The 23881-nt window shown below is 35.3% G+C and overlaps 2 protein-coding genes across 5 annotated transcripts; both read right to left on the bottom strand.

Annotated features, from left to right (window-relative positions):
- Window positions 1-1590: 1590 nt before the first annotated feature.
- Window positions 1591-9711, bottom strand: LOC127882031 (aggrecan core protein-like). Its single transcript, XM_052430415.1, has 11 exons — window positions 9559-9711; window positions 9112-9249; window positions 7679-7783; window positions 6666-6738; window positions 5808-6281; window positions 5199-5474; window positions 4574-4723; window positions 3552-3614; window positions 3061-3345; window positions 2008-2193; window positions 1591-1676 (listed from the first exon to the last, which is right to left on the bottom strand). The coding sequence occupies exons 2-11, from the start codon at window positions 9220-9222 to the stop codon at window positions 1642-1644; spliced, it is 1758 nt and encodes a 585-aa protein (XP_052286375.1). The 5' UTR covers window positions 9223-9249; window positions 9559-9711; the 3' UTR covers window positions 1591-1641.
- A 3901-nt stretch (window positions 9712-13612) lies between these two features.
- LOC127882038 (lectin BRA-3-like) lies at window positions 13613-23493 on the bottom strand. 4 transcript variants are annotated; one of them, XR_008050384.1, is made up of 9 exons: window positions 23402-23493; window positions 22529-23029; window positions 17344-17631; window positions 16855-17007; window positions 16488-16595; window positions 15962-16064; window positions 15242-15681; window positions 14852-14992; window positions 13613-13768 (listed from the first exon to the last, which is right to left on the bottom strand). XR_008050384.1 is itself a non-coding variant. In XM_052430430.1 (3 exons), the coding sequence occupies exons 1-3, from the start codon at window positions 15789-15791 to the stop codon at window positions 13728-13730; spliced, it is 732 nt and encodes a 243-aa protein (XP_052286390.1). In that variant the 5' UTR covers window positions 15792-15924; the 3' UTR covers window positions 13613-13727. The 4 variants fall into 4 exon arrangements, 1 of the variants encoding a protein (XP_052286390.1); XR_008050382.1 differs by having other exon boundaries at window positions 15962-16249; XR_008050383.1 differs by having other exon boundaries at window positions 15931-16249.
- Between the last annotated feature and the right edge of the window lie 388 nt (window positions 23494-23881).

Here is a 23881-nt window from a genome sequence, read left to right on the forward strand (position 1 = left end):
ATGTTGTTTTTAAATCGCAAAAATCAAAAATACACCAGTATGTTGCATAACTCCGGATTATGTTATACATTATTAGATTAGGTGGTTATGGTATTTCTATCTAGTTTAATGGCATATAGTTAATTGTGTTTTGGGCAAGTTTATGAAAATACCTCGATTAATATTTTATTTCGTTTGGTAGTAAACCATAATGCGCAGTAAGTAGTCCGAGAAATCCATCATGGGGCACGTTAAACGATAAACAAACAGAAAAATGCCGTCAGAGGAGACGATGAAGATTTCATAAGAAAATGACCTTTTGTTTGAAGAAGGTTAAACTAAACTATTTTAGGACCATCACGTGACAGCTGCAGAAGAAATGAATACGAAGTAAGCTCCACGTGCATCCGTTAGCGAGTTTCTCGGTAATACGCAACTTAAGAATTGTATGAGTCGTGGATTAGAAGAGGAGATCTATATTCAATATTCTCTTCTTTAAAATATGATATATGTTGTATTGTTGAAGTTTATTAACTTCAGGCTATGATTTATTTCGGCATGGGTGAAACGATTGATCGGAATTCATATTTCAGATACCCGCACCAATACCCAAATGACAGCACTTATGAAATGTGACAGTATCTCGAGGATATCCGCTATACAAATGGGCCGTGCTTTGTGAAAAACGGGGTTTAATGCATTTGTGTAAAATTTCGTCCCAGATTATCCTATGCAGTCCACACAGGCTAACTGGGGAGGACACTTTCCGCCTAAAATGGATTTTGTCTTAGAAGATAATTTCTTGAAACGAAAAATTTCATCAGACGAAAAAGCATTAAACCGTCTTTTCACAGAACACGGCCCATATATATTTGAAAGAAAATGCAGGCATTCAAGCAGCTTACACATGCATTACTATATATTTTTACTGATTTTATTGTAGTACAAAACATACTGTAAGATTTCATAGTTTCATAATTTAAGTGTTTTTGTTGTATTTGTAATGAATACATTTAGTTTTCATAAGTAGTTTTGACAGGAAAACAGGAAAGTCTGTTCTACATTTATTACGTTTTTTTTAGATTGTTAAGGCATAATTTCATCTTTATGTTAGGTCTCACATTGGGTGCTATGGTTAAGTTTTTTTTCAATTGAAACATACATGTACGAGTGAAAAACACAATCTGTCGATGTCCATAAGAGGTTGGCCCTAATCTTAATAGAAAACAATTATCAAATTCCACAAAAAAAATTATCAAATTTTAAAAACCAATTATAAGGGCGGAAACATTTCTGAAATCTATGATGATGTTTTGAAATATTTACATGGTTATAACAATACATAGGTTAATACATGCGCACATAAAACTGATTCTCATTAAGTATTTGAGAACTTGCATGTGCGATTATTTGCTTGTAACACAATAACAAGAAATCGTGTTTCGGCGTTGCCGATAACAGTCAGGTATATATTACTATACCAGACATGTTGTGATATTCAGGATTCACATATTTGCATTAATTGTATTTAATCGACACATAGTCTGAACACAAATGCATTAAGTAAGTTTGTAAGTTTTACAACACAGATGTTAGAAAAAAGTGTGTATGCAAATGTCAATATATTTATTGATATTGTCCTACTGAAGCGCTATCAACATGTCATCCGATTAAAGAAGCTGGACTGCTGTGTGTTTCTGAAAACAAAACAAAACTTAAAGATGACGACATGCTAACCCCCTTTTGACAAAAAGTGTTTAACAAGATATTACGTGTTTATATGAATTCACAGCAAATAAATAGGTATCTGAATATTTGTTACGCATCAAAGCAGCATACTCTGAAGCTTAATGTATTGTATTGTGCTAAAAAAATCATTTCGCAATTCACAGGTATATAACCATTAATAGAAATTGTCAAGCTTATTTGCAAAACATAGCAACATCAGTGGCGTTGGTAGTTTGTTTTTAAAATTAAACCCTTTGTCAATATTCAATTTATAGCTTATTTTATTTGCCAAATTCTTACTGTATTCACAGAAGGAAAAATATTGCGCTCCCATGTCGTCTCCAAATAGCGGATCCCGGAAGCCACATGGGATGTCGTCCCATTGCCCGCTCTGGTACGGAACCAGAACAATGCAGTCTTCTGTTTGGGAAGATTCGAAGTTGCCCTTGTGGTTGGGTATCCAGTTGATGTAAGTCAAGCTATCACCTTCAATTTAATTAATTGTAGTGCAAGCAACATGCCTGTTTGGATGTAACATAAATATAACAACAGATCTTTAACAGTACATACTAGACGTGTCGGAAACTAAATCAAAAGCAACATTAAGTTTGATAAAAACTAGATATTTAAGATACACGCATGCTCGTCCCCCAAAACGACACATGTTTCGAAACAACTTTTAAATACTTCAATTAATACTTCTAAATGTATTCATATGTAAAAGTAACAGGATTCCTGTAAATTTGGTTGATTCAATGATCACGCACACGTCAAGGTATTTCGGTTTAGATGGTTTATAAAAGTCATCAAGCAGTTAAGTTGTAACTAAATACAATTTTTGAAATTAAATTGTATATTCTATAATGGGAAAATAACAAAGCAACATTATTCTGCCATAAACGTTCACAACAAAATGTCCTTTCTTTACGACCGATAACAAGTTGATGATATGCTGTTGTGAACGGCATTTTTCCTTTGAAAATGAGTTGAATTAAAACAATGCCGGACGTACATCCGTAAAAACAAGTACTATAAAAAATTATGTACATCCCCACAACTTGGAGAGGAGTATAAAATACGAAAAACGTACTATTATTAAAAATGATTTCGATATGAAGTTAAAACAGATCCTTGTCGTGTAGACTTCATACTATCATGTCTTTTGTAATCGCGTATTTTGTGTTTTAAAAAATCGTATCACACAAATACTTTCGCGACGTAAATTGCGTGAATTTTCATCCACGTGCCTGGAGAAGATGCTTAAACAAAGATATTCTGCTTTGATATGATAATCACTTTTCGCTTTTTAAAGCGGTCTTAACTCATTACCACATTTATCAAATATATCCACACCTGAAGTCCACTCATAGTTCCCCTCCACATTTCGGTCATGTAGCCCTATCCAAACAGCGTGGTTAGGGTTATGTCGAGACATGAAAGCCTCCACAAAGGCTTGCTCTGCTGCGCTGGTTATTGAGACCAGATGCCCGCCACGCTGTTTGCAAATAGCTTCACCATGTTCCCAGGTTACTGTTTCGTCTGTTTGCAGCTCATAGCAGCTGTCACCATGCTGGGCCAAGGGGTAATTAAAAACTCGCGCGTGTGACTGTACTAAAAGCGGGCACATATGTAAATCTCCTGAAAGAGAAATGAACGTTTTTAAAACATCGTTGAATGTGTAGTTTTAAATCAATTCAATATCAAATTCGCACATGATCTTTTATAAATTTGTTTTTAACAAGAGGGGGGTGTTCATGAACAAAATATTGTTTACAAACATGTTAAGTATGCAAAAGACAATATTACATTTCAATGTCTCAACTAACAATGTGCTTTTTACTAACCATCTGTACCCGTGACTCCAGTAAAAATCCCAGCTGTCGGCATTGTTTGTGCGTTAGCGTCATCTATAATTTAAAATAAGACCATTATTGTAGCCCAGCCACACATCAGAGCACATGGTGCCATTATGTATGAGTAAAAAACTTTCTTGCTCATACATTATCATACGTGTTACTAAATATCATACAGACAGTTTAATTGATCATAATTAACATTTATCAAAATAGTTCACGGTCAGCAAGGCAGATTTTGCACTTCTGTATAATCAGAGTTTAATCTTAAGAGTGTGTTCAGTTACGGTTCTTCATCATTTTTAGCTCGGCTGTTTTCGGAGAAAACCCGAGGTGTTGTCATAGCCAGCTCGTCGTCCGCCGTCCGCCGTCCGCCGTAGGCGTCGTGCTAAAACCTTAACATTGGCTCTAAAACCAAAGTGCTTCCACCTACAATTTTGAAACGCCATATGTAGATGCACCTTGATGAGTTCTAAACGCCACACCCATTTTTGGGTCACTAGGTTAAAGGTCAAGGTTACTGTGACCTCTAATATAAAACTTTAACATAGGCTCTAAAATCAAAGTGCTTCCACCTTCAACTTTGAACTTCATATGTAGATGCACCTTGATGAGTTCTACACGCCCAACCCATTTTTGGGTCACTATGTCAAAGGTCAAGGTCACTGTGACCTCTAAAATAAAATTCTGACAAGCTTTCGCAGCTGAGCGTGGCACCCGTTATGCGATGCTCTTGTTTACCTTCAATCAGTAGCTAGTGTCCTGTAAAAATAATACAGAACACAATCGACAAATATACAGTTACTTAGCTAAAAGATTAGTGAACTTATATTTTTCCAGTGTGAAGATTTGTGTCTTTTCACAGATTTCAATTAATTCTGATTCGGTTAACAGCATATTATCTTAAGTCCATGTAAAAAAAGACAGACGAAAGCACCAGCATACATCACGGCGTATTTACATCGACCGGCGAACGATGTATATAACTGTAAAACGAAGACAATTTTCTTTACTGAATTCACACAGGTAAGCCATTAGCCACAAGCACGTCGTATCGTCCCATCGACCACGCAAAGTTTTTGCCGCAAGACTCGCACAATCTTCAACGTTGTGCGCGAACGTCTCATGTCCTTGTTGCCAATTTGAGTAGGTAACAGGGTCGCCTGAAATCCAATTTACAGAACCTCATATATAATGAATATTATAGTACAATCCCTTAAATGTGTAGCATAAAGTCTTTCTTTGATGAAATCAAACGAATGAATGCATATTCTGTGAAATAATTAAACCAATGACAATAAATACTGATTTTTTTCTATTGTATATGTTGCCTTATGAAATTCATCCGAGGTCGCAATGGTGTAGTGGATATGGTGTCCGCCTAGCGATCGGGGAATCAAGGCTTCAGTGGGAGCGTTCTTTAAAATTCCCCCATAGACACCAAGTACAGGTTTGTGTCCCAGGAAACGCACTGGAGAGCGTTTCAAATAAGCCTAAGGCTTTCTATGCAATTCAGCTAAATAAATTGGTTTAAACTAAATCCGTCCGAAAAGCCTCTTATAAATAGTCCAATAAATATTTGAAAGCTATGACTTTATATCAGGTTCAAAGTTAATTTTTTATATGGCGTTTACCCACCTGATGACCATTCATACTGTTGTTCCTGGTTTCTGTCATGAAATCCAATCCAAATGTCATGTCCATAATGTCGCATTGTCATGTTGTAAATGATGTCCTGGTGCCGTTGATCAGGAATATGTGCGAGGTGACCTCCCCTGGCCACGCAGTCAGCCTCAGCATGTTCCCATGTCACATCTGTCGGGACAAGCTCGTAACACGTGCTATCGATTGTGAACACTGACCCCAGAACGCTGTGTGCATGTTGGACATATCGTTGAGGGCAGCTGTACTGACCTGTTTAATTACACAAAGAATGGCTGAAACTTAAGCGTTCAATCACCAACCGTATTTAGTTTTACGTAAAATGGTATATCGGACACCATTGATTGCTTTTGAAAATGAAATTGCAAATGTATTTAGAAGTTGACAACATAATTGATTGCGATTTATAAACGACAAAGTGACATAGTTTCTATTATTATCGTTTATTTTAAGGCAGCTGGTACCGTTCTCTTGAAATTATAATGAACTACGAAGGCATATTATTTAGGAAGTCATAATTTTAGCTCTAATTTAACATAGCATAGGTGAAAATTCTATTTATACAATAAGACAGTACAGTGATACCTTGGGAAGATGGCGTCGAGGTTGAAAGCTGTGTTGGGCGTTGAGTTGTTGATGGTCTTTGTGTCGTAATGGTGGTTGTGGTGGATGTTGTAATGGGAATTGGTGTAGTTGTTGTTGTGAGTTTAGGGGTCGTTGTGGTTGTTGTTTTTGATGTTGGTGTTGTGGTGGAGGTGGTTGTTGTAGTAGAAACCGGTGTTGTAGTTGTAGTAGTTGTTGGCGCTGGAGTAGACGTTTTTGTTGTCGTTGTGGGTTCGTGGGTTGTAGTCGTTGGAGTTATGGGTTTGGGTGTTGTTGTTGTTGTGGTGGTCGTAGTTGTGGAAGGGACCGGTGTTGTAGTTGTGATGGTGGTAGTGGAGGTGATTGGAACCGGTGTTGTAGTGGTAGCCGTTGACGCTGGAGTAGACGTTGACGTTGTTGTTGCTACTGTTGTTGATGTTGTTAATTCTGTTGTTACTGATAATGTCGTCGTTGTAACTAAATGTAATTAATATTAATTAGAAAACCCGTAATGTTATTATAATTACCTGTTAACATGTTTATATATCAAACATCAGAACATTACGATATGATGATCAATTACAATTCAAACACATACCATTTACACATAAATCATAAATTCATTTGTATAAATACCATTTGGACATGTTAAAGTGAAAACTACAGCATTTATGGCATAATACGAACTTACTAAAGTATATAAGTTTTTGGAATAAGTTTGATTTATTTTATCATAATTATTTTTAAAGTAAGTAATTGGTAATGAAAACATCGTATTGTTATTCGAATCAATATTTTTTGTCCATGTTTGCTTTGAGTTGGTATACGTTAACAATATCTAGATTTTTAATTAACACAAACCTAGGTCGGACGCTGGTGGCGCCCCTGGGCACGTTTGAGCTTCCACGCCCTGTCCCTTCTCAATGTAACCATACTGAAGGTGACAAGTGTGGAACTAGTTAGAAACTACGCAAATACGCTCGCAAATCTGTGCATATGTTTCACGTTATAATTCTAACACGAATTGGCAACGTGTTCTCGATTTACTTTATGCTATGCAAATGTAGAACTTTTTTTTGTTTTAATCCAGGTGAGCGCAACTTTATAAAATATCCATACCAACACACTGCCCGCTTTATGAACCAAATATTGGTTCAGACAGTTTAAGATGATATAGTGCACGACTTTTAAACGATTTAGAACGGTCTCGCCTTCTTGTATACATAGATTAGCGGCCTTTTACAAACTCCGGAGTAAGCTACTATTTCGATCATACACGTGTTTAAATTCTTGACTTTCGATAAGCACCCTTTAACAAATGTCAATCATATTGAAATAAGTATGCAATATTGCGTAACATAGATAAACAGTTAAATTCGCGTATACATAGCTCTTTTATTTGTGTGTGATTTTCCAAAGAGCATTAAATGATGTTTGTGAGTTTGAAGTATGGAAATTAATCATTTATCAATAGCTAGTTTCAGTAGCTAGAAAAAGTATCAATATAATTATATTCATTATATATTTCTAAACAAACTCCCTTAAAGAAAATGTGGCAGTCACGTGTAGTCAGATTTGGAAATAAAGGAGACTCTTAACTATGTATAAGGTATGTTACATAAAAACTAACATTTTCCATACGTTTAAAGCCATGGTCGAAGCTCGCATATTCTAAACAAGCAAGCATTTACGATCAGAAATCGCATGCCAACAGTATGTTTCCATACGTCTTAATCTAAACTCATTTTCGGGGCTTGTTTGTGTTTTACAAGCACATAATTACTATAAAACATATTAAATTGTATGCAAATACTCAAAACTATATGACTTTCCCTATAACATAAATTTAAATGATAATACCAGTCGTCTCATACTTTCTTTTCATACTGGATGATGACCCAGTTGGGGTCGTTGGTTGGTGGACCTTCCGGTTTGCAGTCAAACTCGTAAAGATAACCTATGGGAGCACCCTTTGCTGTCTATAACATACATTTCCAGATGAATATTAGTATTTGAATAGCAAAATGATCTGCTTTAAATATCAACATGATCCTTATTCTAATTTCTGTTTTTAAATCAACAACTAGCATAACATTATTGCAATATAATATGTAACACATACATTGTTTAAGCCTCTTTCCAAATAATATGCCTTGGTAGTTCATTATAGTGTCAAAATAACGTTACCAGCTGCCCTAAAATAAATGATACTTATAACACACAATTCTATTTACAGAAATGAAATGTGACGTCACTGCTTTCGTCTGGTATCTATGCATATTCATAAGCACACATACAATATTTGGGAATATATGAATACAGTAAGATAAAGTCATTGGAAAGATAACCTGTTTTTCTGAACACGCTCAACTATTCAAAAATACATGTTTTAACATGATACCGTAAACATGCGTATAGCTATGATATTTCGCTATTGTTCCTTGTGCCTTACATGTATTTGCAATACTTTTATTTAATTTAACTGCGCTGTGTATACGGTTATATTGTATTATCTTGTTGAGTCGTGGGTTCTTTTAGAATGGTGGTTAAAGAGATCTCGTGAAATTACGTGATAGAACGTTCCCAAAATTTGCAGTCGTTATGAAAAAAGGTTTTCACTATTGTTTTGCTGATCAAAAATGTGACAAAACAGGTCAATATTATAATTCATTAGAACTCTTATCAACTATTTCCTCTTTTATAATTTGTTAATATAGTGATCTGAAGTAACACAAAACCGTTTATTTATGACTATGTTTTATTCTACATCGTTTGTTTTTATTTATTCATAAGAAATTAAAGTCCCCTGCAATGTTATTTTTGCTATTTATAGTATGCAAATCTTGAAATAAGAACAGCCAATCAGAATATGCACTTCTCCACAAGAAACCCATTTTCAAGATGGCGGTTTGACACCATCAAGACAAGCGATAATTTATGATTATTACAGACGATGAACATTTGAAGAAAAGGCAACACATATAAAGACCAAAAGTTAATAGTTATGTTTATACTTATTCACAGTCACATAATTATAAAATATGTGTGATGTAATAACTTAATGAAAATTACCAACGACTAAACAAGCAAATAGCAAATATGTGGACCGGTGAAAAGCAGACATAACATATTGGACTGGCCGACAGCGATTCCAATATGAGTATGCAAGCTGTGTACGAGTTCAGTATTAACCATATCTTACACAACGCTTTTAAGTAATGTGCCTTGTATATTGTTCAGTCATCTGTATTATTTACATTAAATATATATTAAAACGTCCAGTCACGTGATCATAATTGGCACTCACCGATTCGTACACTGAGCTCTCGATGTTATAATTACAGATGCACGGGTAATCTCCTTGTACGGACGTTGCCATTAGCAACATCAAACTAAAAACACTGTGCAGAACTGGCATCTTGGATATTGGCTATACTGTTTGAGTCTATAAATAAATGAGCAATTGTATATATGCCTATGTATTTACATAAGAAGTTGTGATATTTAAAACAGTTCACGCATAGCAACTCCTCTTCAGTTATCGACAATTACAAAATTCAAACAATGTATATTTGTATATAGCATGCTCAAGCTTCTTCATCCCAGCGAACAACGGAACATATTCGTCTCTTATTATCTTATTTAATTGTTTAAACGGAACCTTTAAAAAAAAGCCAGTATAAAACAAAAATGATTTTTATTCAACTGTATGAGTACCTATGTAGATAATTTGTTTTTATATAAAACTAATCACCTTTCAACTGATGTGCCTTTATTCGTCGTGGCCAGTCCGTCACGATCACTCATTATAAATTAGCATTGGTATGTGGGATCGCTAATTTAAGTAGACTCGGGATCAATCGTTGCTTTCCGTGTTAAGAATCGATACATATCGGATTATTTCGGAAGAAACATTCCTTTAGGTTTTTACATACGCTGTCGAAATGTACCGGACTGAAACTTAACTTCGTTCGCAGTTTGACATTAGAAATGATAAGAACGTGACCTGTTTCAACATCTTACGCGATTCACTATCTTAATTAGCAAATATAAATATAGCGGATATGTAACATTATCATACAAATGTCCCCCCAAGGCAAAAATGAAGTCAGAAACACACAATATACATACGTATCAACTATCGTTTGATAAAGTACTGACTTCATGTAAAAATCATAGTGTAATGATATTTGTATTCCAAAGCATGTTCATTATTATAACGGTCCCCGGTAATGTTTTGTTTCTCTTTTTACTTAATTATTCACTCAAAACATGTACAGTGACACTACTTCACGTTCAACCAGAAAACCGCCACAAAACAGTTATGCGTTGCAAACGCCAATTGCTTGTAGGAACGTTTTCGATTTCGATTGGCAACAAGTCATTAGCGATATAAGTTTTTGCATTGATGCACTTAAAATTGTTTAGATATTTTATGAAAAAATTGACAGAGGCGACCTGATTATTATAAAGAAACATGTATGCGAAGTAAGCTCCTGACATTGTTTTTTTTTAAGTTACATACTAATTTATGACCCATGACAACTCAAAAAATAGTGAAACATCGAATAAAAATCACCCTTATAATATATTTTCAACACAATCTTTTTCTGTCAGAACCGAATTAGATCCGGACATGACATACTGCTCATTACTATCAGTTTTTTTTAAAGAAATTAACAAAATAGTTACGAATGAACATTTACATGTTATTATCGAACATTTATTGTACTTCATATGATTTGTTTAAGCCACGACAGCGATAACATAGTTCGAGATAACCATGCTCTTAAATATCCATAATATGCATCTTTTGACGATTTGAAAACCTGAAAATTATAAAGCGAAACGATTGAATAATTTGGAAAGTTCTGTTGTTGTTGTTATATTTTAGGAAACTACAAGGAGTGCTTATATAGGTAAAAATACATCCGCTCTAAGCATGAGCATGGATGGTCGAGTGGTCTATGCGGGAGACTTTTTACTCCAGGACTCCAGGCGTCAGTGGTTCGAGCCCTGTTGAGGGTTACCTTTTTTCCTTTTTTAAAATTGTACTCTTTTTTTTGTTTATAGGAGATTTTTAGCTTTTTGTTTTATAGGAGATTTTTAGGTCAAATGTTTAAATTTATCAATATAAAGCATTAAATGACATGCTTCATTACATGCCAAAGTCTGTTAGACGGCCCATTTAATTCAAAATTCGTCAAAACTTTCGTCTAATAACCAAGCGCATTAGTTAGGAATGCCGATACACAGTCCGGGCCCTCACATAATGAATTGCATTACAGACCTGTTTGATCTGAATTTGAAGAGACCATTTTCGTGATGAGAGACACGGTATTCATAGAATTTACCGACCGTTTGGGTTTGTTTCAAAAAATAAACAGACACACGGGGACTTTAAAACAGTTCGGTTATAAAATAAATGACAATGGCGAAGACTGATGAATATACTTTTACATGATAATGTGTTATTATCCACTTTGTAAAAATGTATTGTGATGTGTTTTGTGATATCATGATTCGATTTACGACTGATTATGGGATTTAATTCGTCTTTTTGTCAACCGGTCAACACGACCTTTTTCTGGTAATAATTTTTTATTTATTAAAGAACATCATTTGAAGAATATCAGGAATATATTGCAATTTTTGTAGATAAAACTATATTTGGTTTAACTATACTGCGCGCTTCGAGATCTAGACATTAAACAGCAATGTGATTTAACAAGGAATGCATCACAACGTTCAACAGGGACCTTTTCCCAGATTTTGGCATTGTGACGTCATACGACCGACTTTCCCAGTTGTAATCTACATGCATAGGTCATTGGGTTTATAACGTTCCATTTTATTTATATTTTCTCTCTGATAGGCGTTTATTATTTGATTTAATTATTTTTAATTTGTTTAGCAGTCACATAAACAACCAAGCTATGTAATATGGAATTTTTACACCCATTATTGCTGCTTCTTCCTGTATTTGCGCGATGATTATCTGAGATATTAACTATATGATTCTATATTCTCAAATCTTTTCTATAAAGAAGGAATGTAGTTGACAATTGTTAATAGTTTTATTTGATCGTTCGTCAAAAAGTTGTAATTCTGTTACTCTTGTATCTTCAATGCAATTGAGTAATTAAATAGTAATTAAATTGAATGCGTTTTAATTCCCTTTTATTATAATTGTTTAATTTGAGTTACAATGCTATGACGTTAAATTTTATTTACACTTAAATGTATTATGAATATTGCTGGGCCAAGTGTGAGGTTGACCGTTGCATTCCATTGCATTGACCGTTCCAAGGCGGTGACCCCAGTTTTATTCATATTTTGTGTTTATGTTGGTTTGTATTGTGCTGTATTGTGCTGTTTTGTACTGTTTGGGCAATCGGTCACTTGCCTTAAATAAAGGACCAACTAATTGTTTTTAATGAAAATTCAATACTGCTCCAGCAGCTGGAGTTTCACTTCTTTATAATGTATTGAAGTGTGTCATTAAATGCTTTATATTGATAATATGTAAACACTGGATCTAAGAAGCTCCATTAAAAAAAATCAGAAAGTAAACAAGTAACCCTCAAATGGGCTAGAACCACAAACCTCTTGAGTAAAAGTCAAACGCTTAGACAGCTCGGCTATCCCTGCTCAAACAGTGTGTGATGTATTTTATACTTTATATAAGAAATCCTCGAGGTGTTGCAAACTATAACGACATCAATAAAACTCTCCAAATTAATTAATCGTTTCGCGTTGCAACGCTTTATAATTTCCAGTTTTTTTAAATCGTCAAAAGATGCATATAATGGATATTTAAGAGCATGGTCACTGTTCAGAATCACTGTTTCCTAACAAATATCATAACTACAACGAATCTGAAACAAATGTGTGTACTTTTTTTCAATTTCCTAAAAAGTGAAAAGGTCCCTTTAGTATCAATACTTGCTATCATACGATGTCAACATGATTTATTGTATATTTATTTCGAGACCCACATATTGCAGAGTCTTGGTCCTTTTGTGTACACAATGCATAGCCAATAGATAGTATCCGTCTCTATAAAGGGAGGTAAGAAAGAGCCAACAGATACTTTACTAAAAAAAATGGCCAAAATGAAATTGTTTTATAAAGCAAACTTTGTTGTTCAATTGCACTATTAATCTTTTAATATTTCTTTGTTAATATGTTGTAAAATAGTTTGCGATGTATACCTATTGGTTGTACTGGATCTCTGGTATATGGGTAAAAAAATAAGATTATGTATGCGCGTTTTTTTTCTCTTTGTAACGTGTGTTCGATCCATCGTGGGTAAGGATCAATAATCTCTTTTTTTCAAATCAGAGAATGTCTGGAGTCCATATCGCGTTTATGTTTATCAATTATATGAATAACGGTCTCAGAATTTATTGAAAAAACATATAAGAATATGAATACAGCAACCATGGAAAGATTGTCTCGCTGTTTTGTATTTTGTCTTATATATTTTGTGGACCAAACGTATCTTGATCGGTAAGGCACGTATTTGGTAAAAAACTAATTCAGGCTAAAATGTGTCCTTTTGTTTTAATGTTTATGCCAAAGGATATGATTTCGTATGTGAAAATCATTAATACGTGAAGCAAAATGCGTTATTATAACTAAAACCACCGGTCCAATGATAAGTCCCGTTTTGTACAAACATAGACGAACGGTTGCACAGTTGGGAACATACCAGTATGAAAATGTATTTGTAGATTAAATTTCATAATTATGTCTTATTCTTTTGAATTTTAGTGATATCAGACATATATACAAGGACGCATACAAATGCTTGCTATGTTTTAATTGCAATGGCTGTTGAGATGTTCATTTTCATATACTTGACATTTTTGCTTTATCATGATGTGTGTATTTGAACATAATGGGACATCTAAAAACCAATCAACCAATCGGATTCGGCATATGACCAGCAGCCAAGGTACCTGCAAAAACAAAACAAAATGAATGGATATTCTCCGACATTGAATGTGAAGTTATATACATACTCAATATTTAACACTGACTTTGAGTGTACATATCTACATGGTTGACAATTCAGCAAATGGGAAATTATATGGCAAAGTCATACGTTTTCTTTGTGGAGACGTCATTCATTAAAACAAAGCTGCATAAATAGTAAGTATTTAAGTGAAGTCTCACGTATATAAGTTTAGATACTTTCTGTATGTTTTACAACGAGAAGTCAACCGGAGTCATTACAATAAGGGTAACTTCATAAACAATCGACAATATTACCGTTCACTCTTTCTTAGCTTAATTGTACAATTGTTATATAGGCGCTGGGGAAGAGACTACCGACCATGCTGTCATTTATCCAAATTGTTTGGTGTAATATAATTAAATGTTACTGACGCTATATATGCGATCGGGAATAATACTACTTATCACCTTGTCATTAAGCTAACAAAACTGGATTTGTGTGTACCACCGGGTACCAGAGTTATATACATACTGCCTCTTAGAAATCATATATTGATATTAGCAATCAGATGCTAGACTACCTTAGATCTTGCCCAGTATATAATTGATATGATGTCGTATGTGCAAACGGGTACCAGAAAACATGTAAGAAAGCGTATGCGTACGGATGCAATTATTGCTATAGTGTTCAAGACTACCTTACATCTTGTCACTGAGCTTATAGTTCTGATGTTATATGTGCAATCATGTAAAAGATTACTTAACATCCTATCAGAAAACGTAAATGTACGGTTGTAACATTTTCAAGTTGGGTTCCAGACTACCATAAATCTTACGAACTTGTTAACATAATGTACAGACGAATCTTTAAGAAGACTCTATTCTAGCAAGGTTTCCCTTTGATCTTGTATATGTGTGTTTTTTTGATAGATCAGTGCGCAAACCATACGTTTATGCATATTTTGTTAAACAGAAGTAAATATCAACATACGAATTTATACATTCATAAATAAGTTAAATAGAAGCTTAATAAGGTCAATTGGCTCAAGGAGTATATACATGTTGACCTATTTACAAGTACAAACCTATTTCACACAGATACGGGTTAGCCTCAGTAAACAATTCGTCGTGCCAAAGTCCAGTTTGAGCTTCTAAGGACACGCAATCTTGGCTGTTATGAAGATTGGTATGCGATGTGATAAAGTTTGTAAAGCCCGCCACTGAACCTAAAACAACAATGTCATCGCCTAGAAATAAATGACATCATAACGGAGTAATAGAATAATAAATTACCATATTTTGTTGTCAACATTTCTTTAAACGCTATCATAATGAATAATTGGAGATGTTCATCACTTGTCGCATTTCTAGTATAAGCGAAAGTTCGTTCCAGCAGAACGAATGCTCATCCGTGAACGTTACTACATTATTCTTAAATATACCGTTTTTTTATTATCAAATTAGCTTTAAGGTACCTGATGTCCTCGAGTAGTGTTCTTCAATATCATGGTCGTGAAGTCCGATCCATACGTTCTGTAGCCCGGACCCTCTCACAACTTGGAAAACGCCACTTTGTTGCCGAATGTTGTCAATACTAGCCAAGTGGCCTCCTTTGTTAATGCAGTTATTCTCAGCAACTCTCCAAGCGTGACTCGTTCGGACAAGCTCGTAGCAACGGTTGTCAACGGTAAAAAGCGATCCTGGTTCGTAATTTCCGGGGATATTTGCCGGATGAGAACATGCGTACGTTATGGTATTCGATGAATATTCGCACACAAAACCATGATATTCGTTACACGGCCTATCATCCCAGGTCCAATTATGTGATTGGTCAGTCAAAACTACACAGTCCTCTGTGCTGTGACCATAATAGCAAATCTGCCCTCCTTCCAATTCGTTATCGTAACGGGGTCGCCTGGTAAAAAAGTTAAACAATATCATGCGTTCAAGGTTTGTAAAAGTGGCAGACGGTCTTCTATCACAGACGTTTCCGTTATTTGAAATATAAGTACTATGTATGGACATCGTATGTAGTCGTTATGAAATGCGTTTCAATATTTATGATACTACTACTATTAAATATCGTAAAGTATCACATATGCTGTATAGTGTATACTATCTAAGTTCGCTACAGTGGCTTATTACACTGGACTAAATGATTTACAGTTCCAACCAGTCTTCTGATTACATCTCACCTGAGACCCAGGCAAACTTCTCCTCAATGTTAATATCGTTGAAACCAATCCAAACGTTTTGACCACCATGGCTGTGCACAAAGGAATTGATTCCATCTTTCACCTGTATGTTTGAAATGTGAACAAGATGACCACCATTTGCCTTACAATGGCTTTCTGCCGACCACCAATTATGTTTTGTGAAGGACACGAACTCAAAGCATTTATTCGCCGAGGCTTTGATTGTGAATAACAACCCTGGCTCGTTGGAATTTGCGTTTGGATGGAACGACCCGCATCCAGCGGATACTGTAATGTATCCGGTACGAGTTAATTTATAGTTAAACAAGAGTAAGACAATATTGAAAGTATTTACAGGTTTCAGATTATTCTATTTTTATCATCCTTAATGTATGCAATATTTAAGGATAGCACTTTTTGCATATGTTCATTTGATGGCTTTTATTGTATCTACTGGTAGTACACAAATAACGGAATCAGTTTGATGGCAAATAAAAAACATCCAAAAAAGTCGCACCAACTATACCTCCATTGTGTGGAACGCCCGTGATGGTAGCTATTGTGGTTAAATGGGTAGTTAAAAACATTGTAGTCGAGCTTGTTGTTGTTGGTTCGAACGTCTGTGTACCAGTTCCTAAGCGAAGAAACAGTATTTAAATTCAATGAACATGCTATCCATGCTAATAAAGTAATACGTATGCATATGTATCAATATCGTTTATTTCAACTTCTACACATACATGTTGATATTTGACGTATACTACTCGAACATGATGCCGATTCAACCTGCACTCGTTTATATGAACTATAGCTTTAAGCATTTCTGATTGACTTAATTATAGATGTTAAACTAAGAAGTTTCTGTATACTTAAATTAAAGTTAAGACAACTACCGTATTCACACACAAAACCGTGAAATTCGTCACATGGTCTGTCATCCCAGGTCCCATTGTGTTCTTGGTCGGTCAAAATAACACAATCCTCTGTATTATGACCGAAAGCAGCAAACCTGTCATCCTGCTAGTTCGTAATCGTAACTGGGTCTCCTAATAAGACGTTATTCATATCATGTGTAATATGCTTTGTAAACTGGTTTTGCAGGCGTTTTTATTATCACAGACGTTTACGTTATAAAAAAGACAAACACTCAATATGACAAAAGACCCATAAAGTATGTATTGCATCTTGTATGTAGCTAAAACATGTGTATGTATAAACAAACTCGTTTTATCTCGTTATGAAATTCGTTGAATAGTAAAATATAAAAATATTAAATGCAGTAAATGTATCGAGTGTTTTTGTGTAACACTAGTTTGCCATGATGTATTATCACGATGCGTATCATGATTTCTATTCCCTTTCTTATTCTGATTAGAACTCACCTGAGACCCAGGTAAATATCTCTTCAATGTTAATATCGTTCAAACCAATCCACACGTCGTGACCGCCCTGGCTATGTACATAGGAATATATTCCATCTTGCTCCTGTTTGTTGGCAATGTGAGCCAAATGACCATTATTGGCAGTACAATGACTTTCTGCCGAACGCCATCTGTGCATTGGTAAGGACACGAACTCGTAGCACTTATTTTTCGAGGCGTGGATTGTAAATAAAACTCCTGGCTCGTTAGAATTTGCGTTTGGACGGAATGACCCGCATCCATTGGATACTACAATATATAAGTTTGGAAGGGCTGCATTTATATAAAAACGAAACAGTCAGAACGCAGTTATAGTTTTTTAAGACTTGCAAAATACAATTAGCATCATCAACACCAACATCAACCAATGATTCTGAAATTAATCTAAATATAAAAACATACTGGCTATATTGAAACAATGTAGAAATCGACCCGATTATAAAATGTATTATGTGAAAGGAAATATATATATATTCATATGTTCTGAAAAGATTATTCAGTTGAAACATTATTCAATACACCTTTCATCAAAAGACGTGTATAATAATGAACAAGTCAACACACTCATACTTATGTTTTATTTTCCATTACATTTTATGACAAACATAAATTATTTATTATCTAACCATTTAGAATAAAAACAAACACATTTGTTTAGGTGTCATGACAAGCAGGGTATTTTATTTCTTGAAACACACGCACGGAGTGGGTGTTTGTATCTGACAGGGCTTTCTACACATAAATGCAAGAAACAAATCTTCTGACGATCGTATGTGTTCAATGAGCAACAGATATCGACCCCAATGGCACCGCTCAGTTGAAAAGTCTGGAGACGTCAGTAAACGTTGTGACATCCTTCTCATATATTTAAGAACTGAAACGATACTAAATCCATTCTGTAGAACACGTCGTTATACGTATCATTAAACATGCTCATGCGTTACATGTGAATAATTGAATATTATTAATACCCATCAGACGTCAAGCCTAAACTCAAAATCATACAATTGCACAATTTAACTACACAATTCAAAAGCACAAGCCCAAACAAGGACGCCACGGCCCTAACAACCGCCCGTCCGCCGCCGATGCCCAAAGCGCACCGAGGACGCCCCCTATGCCCATCCACAACGCCTATTTGCGAAAAGTACATAAAGTGAAGCATTAGTTTTGATAAAACAGCTGCGATAATTACAAGACTTATTCATTACCATCAATTAAGAGAAGTGCACATGACTTCACGTACACCCCAAACAATAATCGGTGGTAACGAACGATTCAGGTGTAACCGCGAGCGGGATACGCAACCCTACTGCTCATTTTTCATTTTTCTTTTAATGGCAGGGGGACGTATGAGGACCCATGGCTCAAGACCGGTGTCTAGGTGCCTTCATCACCTCCTGAAACCTCTAATTTTAGAGAAATCTACAAATAATCAGATGTTGCTATATCGTAAACGTTAAGTATTCTTTTTAGAAAACTATGTAAATCCCATGGTAAAATGTCCGGAACCAATGCCCCTTTCTATCTCAAGTCAGTCATCCGTCTGCTCTCATAAAACTCACTGAAACACATAAAACATAATATAAACATCAACACACAAACAGAGCATAAATCAATAAAACGATTTAAATCAAGTCTTCGCTCTACCCTGCTTGCCTGTCGAATGACTAAACCTACAAATCTGTGCACGAGGAAATCTTGATTTCCGCACCATTGGACATATATCACCTTCAAAAACCTGTATAACCAGTTTATTCATTCACACAACGATAATAAATACATTTATGTTTTATATTCCATTACATTTTATGACAAACATAAATTATTTATCATCTAACCATTTAGAATAAAAACAAACACATTTGTTTAGGTGTCATGACAAGCAGGGTATTTTATCGACAGAAAAAGAACGGGGCAAAAAAACAACGCACAACTAACAACATACAACACCAAGTACCATATATATTTACAAATCCAAACGAGAAGAAACAATTGTTTGTGTTTCATCCGAATCTCTCACGCAGTGATCCTAAGCGCCAACAGTCTTCCACTGCCCATGCATTTTTAACACTATCAGATACACCGCTATTTGCAACAACAGTTGCTTCCCCTGACCGAAATTAATGCAACCCGTAAACATTAGGTTTAAGTCAAATTTCACGAAAGATGTGGAACAAAATATCTAATTGTCTACTGTAACTCATCTGCTTTGAGCCAACTAAAATGTATTTATTCATTTTCTAACCATTTGTTATGTTTCTAAACGAAACATATATTGTAATATCTAGAATAGTTTCAACCAAGATACATTTTTTCAAGTAGAAGACAGGGCATAAAACTGCATTTGTTTTACAAAATGTCAAAACCTGTTCGCCCTTGCACAATTGAACCATTTTACTATTGAAAATAATAATTATAGCACAATCCTCAAAAATCTTGTATCGCATCCTTTCAATTCAAAGTCCCCAAACCGCCAAACCCCCCAAAAAACGCACCAAACACACCGTTACACATCTCACATCAAAGAATCAAAGCCTCTACACATCCGCTTTATGCACTAAGCACCTCCGAACCAGCGGCCCAGAATTGGCCCTTTTCAATCCATCATCAGAAAACACAACCAGACCAGAATTACAACGACCACACGATCCCACAACCCCATGAGCCTACGAAATGCCACACACAATCGCGTCTACCCCAGAGGCAGACAGACACGAAACACACACACCAACATTTTAAATTGACTGTCTGTAACAAAACCGTTTCCCTTGCTTTCTTTTTTGCAAGTATTTTCCAATTTGAAATAAATATTACCCTTGCTATCTTTTTTGCAAGTATTATACTTTTAAAACTATTATTTTTAACCCTTGCTTTCTTTTTTGCAAGTACTGTTTTTGCTTTCTTTTTTGCAAATATTCCATTCCTCGTGTACTGTACACGACTTCGTAAGCACCAGGTGCAAACGGACATACACCAACATGGTTTCTATACATACTTAATGGCTATACAAAAACAACATCCATTGAATCATTTCTACACATATAAACACGTGAAAAATCCCAACTATACCATAAGTATAGCAAAACAATCAAACCATTCATATCACTGATTCACATATAAACGACATATAGTATAGTTAAATTCGAATAGCAAGAACATTTCTTGAAAAAGGTCTTGAACTGAAACAGAGTGGTTATTACTCACACAAATAGTTTGACCTTTGTCAAACACAATAATATCATTCTCAAAGTGCATTTGTACATTACCAGCCTAAAATAAGAATGGCCAAAATGCTGCACTAGGCCATCTGTGTACCACCAAAACGCCATATGCGTTGCATTATAGAACGTGCAAAATTGTTTTTCCTACGAGATAAATAGGGGCATCAACCAACTCAAATCGGCACCCCAAAACTGTGTAAAGCAATCTGCTTCTGTTTCAAAATCAAAGAATTTTGAATTATATCTTTAAGTATTTCCATTTTTAACAGTAGCCAAGCGATCAATCAAAATCGGACCCGAGCTACCATTTAAATACTCAAAGAAATCTCGTGAGATTTATCATTCATCTGTATTGCTCATTTTACTTATACTGGCAATGGAGTTTAATTCTCTTGGAATCTATTGTATTTCTAGTCCTATATTCATCTTCAAACACATACTAAAATGCTTAGTGCTAGATCATGTTACTCAATTTTCGAACTTCCTACCTTTACCAACTTTACACGTGATTCAGAGTCAGAAAACCTCTTAACAGCCCCCCACCCTTAAAAAAATCCCATAGGCACGTAAAACTAGAACTACTCCATTAAGTATTCTTTAAGTAGAACTTGTATTGCAATCGTCATTTGACCATATATCGTGAAAAATAAAACCTGACATATCAACAATATAAGCCCCACCGGCACACCCACTTGCATCACTGTAAACTTTTAAAACTTCGACACATGTAGTTTTACTAAAATGTCTTGATTGTATGCCATCTATGCGACCTTACCAAAATCTAAATTCGGAAATAAATAAGCTATCTGGTTCAAGGGCTATAACTCTATGCATTGACGGTCTAGAAACGATTTCAGAATAAAGATATCTAGTCTTTACCTAGCCAGACTACCAATAACAGGCATCATTGAAACAATTATCCCCGTACATCTAGCTAAATCCCTTGCCGAAACCATTGGCATGGAAGAAAATACCTTTAAAAGAGTATTTTTAAAATCAGTTATTCTTCTATCGAGAATTTCAAAAGAAAACATTTGGCTATCCCAGATTAATCCTACCCATTCTAGCCTCTGAACTGGTACTTATATTGACTTGTCCTCATTGATCACAAATACAGCTTCCGGCTTCATTCACGGCTACACTTGATTGACTAACAACATGAGGGGTGTCTTTTAATTCTTCAATACAGCCAGTATTTTACATATCCTGCACCGACTCATTAATATCTGCTAATCTATCTGCTTTAAAGCTGATTGGTTATTCACAGATACACATTTTTCAGGTAATTATAAGAATGGTAATGCGTAAGCGCCGACAATACAGTCAATTATATCAGGATTGGCACCAATGATTTTCCGCAAAAAGGACATGCCTCTTTAAACTACATTTTACAAGAGAAAAACGTGAGAAATGATACTTTTCTTCACAATGTGCGTATTATATGTAAACCAAACACGTCAAACAATTCTCCTCTATCCCCGAGGGCCTACCTTCTTGACCGCTACCACGTGGTCTCTACGTGTGTCCATTTACTGTGCCAGCCCTGTCACCGCCGGCGAAGCGATCTCTCCTCTCATCCTGACTGTCCATATTAATAAATTACCAACGCCAATACGACACAAAAATAAATCAAATTTCACAATGAAATGTGGTTGAGAAAATAAATAAAACGATTTAAATCAAGTCTTCGCTCTACCCTGCTTGCCTGTCGAATGACTAAACCTACAAATCTGTGCACGAGGAAATCTTGATTTCCGCACCATTGGACATATATCACCTTCAAAAACCCGTATAACCAGTTTATTCATTCACACAACGATAATAAATACATTTAACATTTGATTCCTTGTCGTTCTATATCATTTAGGGAACCATTTTATAAAGTTACGGAATATGAAAAGATTGATCAAAATCGTGTGTACCTGTGGTGGGTCTGGAAGTTGCAGGTCTTGTAGTTGTGGGTCCAGTAGTTACGGGTGATGAAGTTTCTGATGTTGCAGTTGATCTCGATGTCGGTCCAGTTGTTGTTGATGTTGTCGTTGATGTCGTGGTTGTTGATGGTGTAGTTGGTTTTGTAGTTGGTGATGTTGTAGTTGGCGTAATAATTGTTGATGTTTTTGTAGCTGCTAAATGTGTAACTGGCGCATTTGTTGATGATGCTGTAGTTGTGGTAGAAGTTGACGATGTTGTAGTTGGTGTAGTGGTTGTTGATGTTGTAGTTAATGTAGTAGTTGTTGATGTTGTAGTAGGCATAGTAGTTGTTGATGCTGTAATTCGGGTTGCAGTTGTTGTCGATAGCGTTGATGTTGTTGGTGTTGTAGTCTGGGTAATAGTTTTTGATGTATCTGATGGTGTGTTTGTTGTTGATTGTGTGGATGAAGCAGTAGTTGATGTAGCAGTGGTCGATGTCGATGTGGTTGTCACTAATACAATAGTAATGCATGTGTTCATTGATGTTAATAAATGCCGACAACGAAACCTTCAACTGTTGGATGCAATAAATTAATGTGTATGTTTGAAATAATATAATTGCACAATGTTTCATTTTGTTAATGGTTGTATATATATGACCCTTTTGATAAGTAATACATATTAACAAGAAAAGGTCCAGATCACAGCGTTTTATTTTTCTACTACAAATTAACAATGTGAACAATTCATCATTACATGTACCATCAAAAAATAAATGCATTGATCTTTCCTCGGAGTCCTACTCTTCACTATCTATAACAATGAGCGACTGAACTACAGGCAAGTAAAATTAATTACAAATAGCACGTCCACATGGTTTGTACCTGTGTCAGAACCCGGTGGAGCTCCTGGGCACACTTGCATCATGGCGTTCGGCCCTGCCTCCAGGTAACCGTACTGGATTTACGAAATATTTGGTCGAATTGCGTACACCATAGCCTTGACAGACTTTGACTTTAATGCCAGATATGACTTTAATGCCAGATAATTGTCGGAATAAATCATCAAAATACTTGATCAGTGGCAGTTAAGTTAGTGTTAGTAGTGTAGCCATTTCTTTTGTACTTATACTACCTTTTTAGTTCATAACACTGATTTGCTCATTATGAATTAATAATACCAACATATTATTACAGGATTGTTTTGCCCAAAACAGATAACAACAGGGCATCGGCATGTATGAAAACTTTGTTGAACCACTTTACGATTCTGACACATAAGGTCACTTGTGTACAGTCAAAATTAATAGTAAAACCCAACGTTACATCGAATCAGAACGTGATTTAGGTAAAGAAAATTATATG

The sequence above is a fragment of the Dreissena polymorpha genome, chromosome 5 (genome assembly GCF_020536995.1).
Source record: "Dreissena polymorpha isolate Duluth1 chromosome 5, UMN_Dpol_1.0, whole genome shotgun sequence".
In the NCBI taxonomy this organism is placed as follows: domain Eukaryota; kingdom Metazoa; phylum Mollusca; class Bivalvia; order Myida; family Dreissenidae; genus Dreissena; species Dreissena polymorpha.

What these genes read in the sequence shown, in the direction of transcription:
- LOC127882038 (XM_052430430.1), bottom strand. Translation starts at nt 15,791, where the DNA reads ATGTCCATACATAGTACTTATATTTCAAATAACGGAAACGTCTGTGAT. An exon ending in ACACTACTCGAGGACATCAG is followed by an intron (nt 14,993 to 15,241) that starts GTACCTTAAAGC and finishes TTGTTGTTTTAG; the next exon opens with GTTCAGTGGCGGGCTTTACA. An exon ending in CCCGTATCTGTGTGAAATAG is followed by an intron (nt 13,769 to 14,851) that starts GTTTGTACTTGT and finishes TTGTTTTTGCAG; the next exon opens with GTACCTTGGCTGCTGGTCAT.
- LOC127882031 (XM_052430415.1), bottom strand. Translation starts at nt 9,222, where the DNA reads ATGCCAGTTCTGCACAGTGTTTTTAGTTTGATGTTGCTAATGGCAACG. An exon ending in TCATCCAGTATGAAAAGAAA is followed by an intron (nt 6,739 to 7,678) that starts GTATGAGACGAC and finishes TGTCACCTTCAG; the next exon opens with TATGGTTACATTGAGAAGGG. An exon ending in GAACTATGAGTGGACTTCAG is followed by an intron (nt 2,194 to 3,060) that starts GTGTGGATATAT and finishes ATTAAATTGAAG; the next exon opens with GTGATAGCTTGACTTACATC.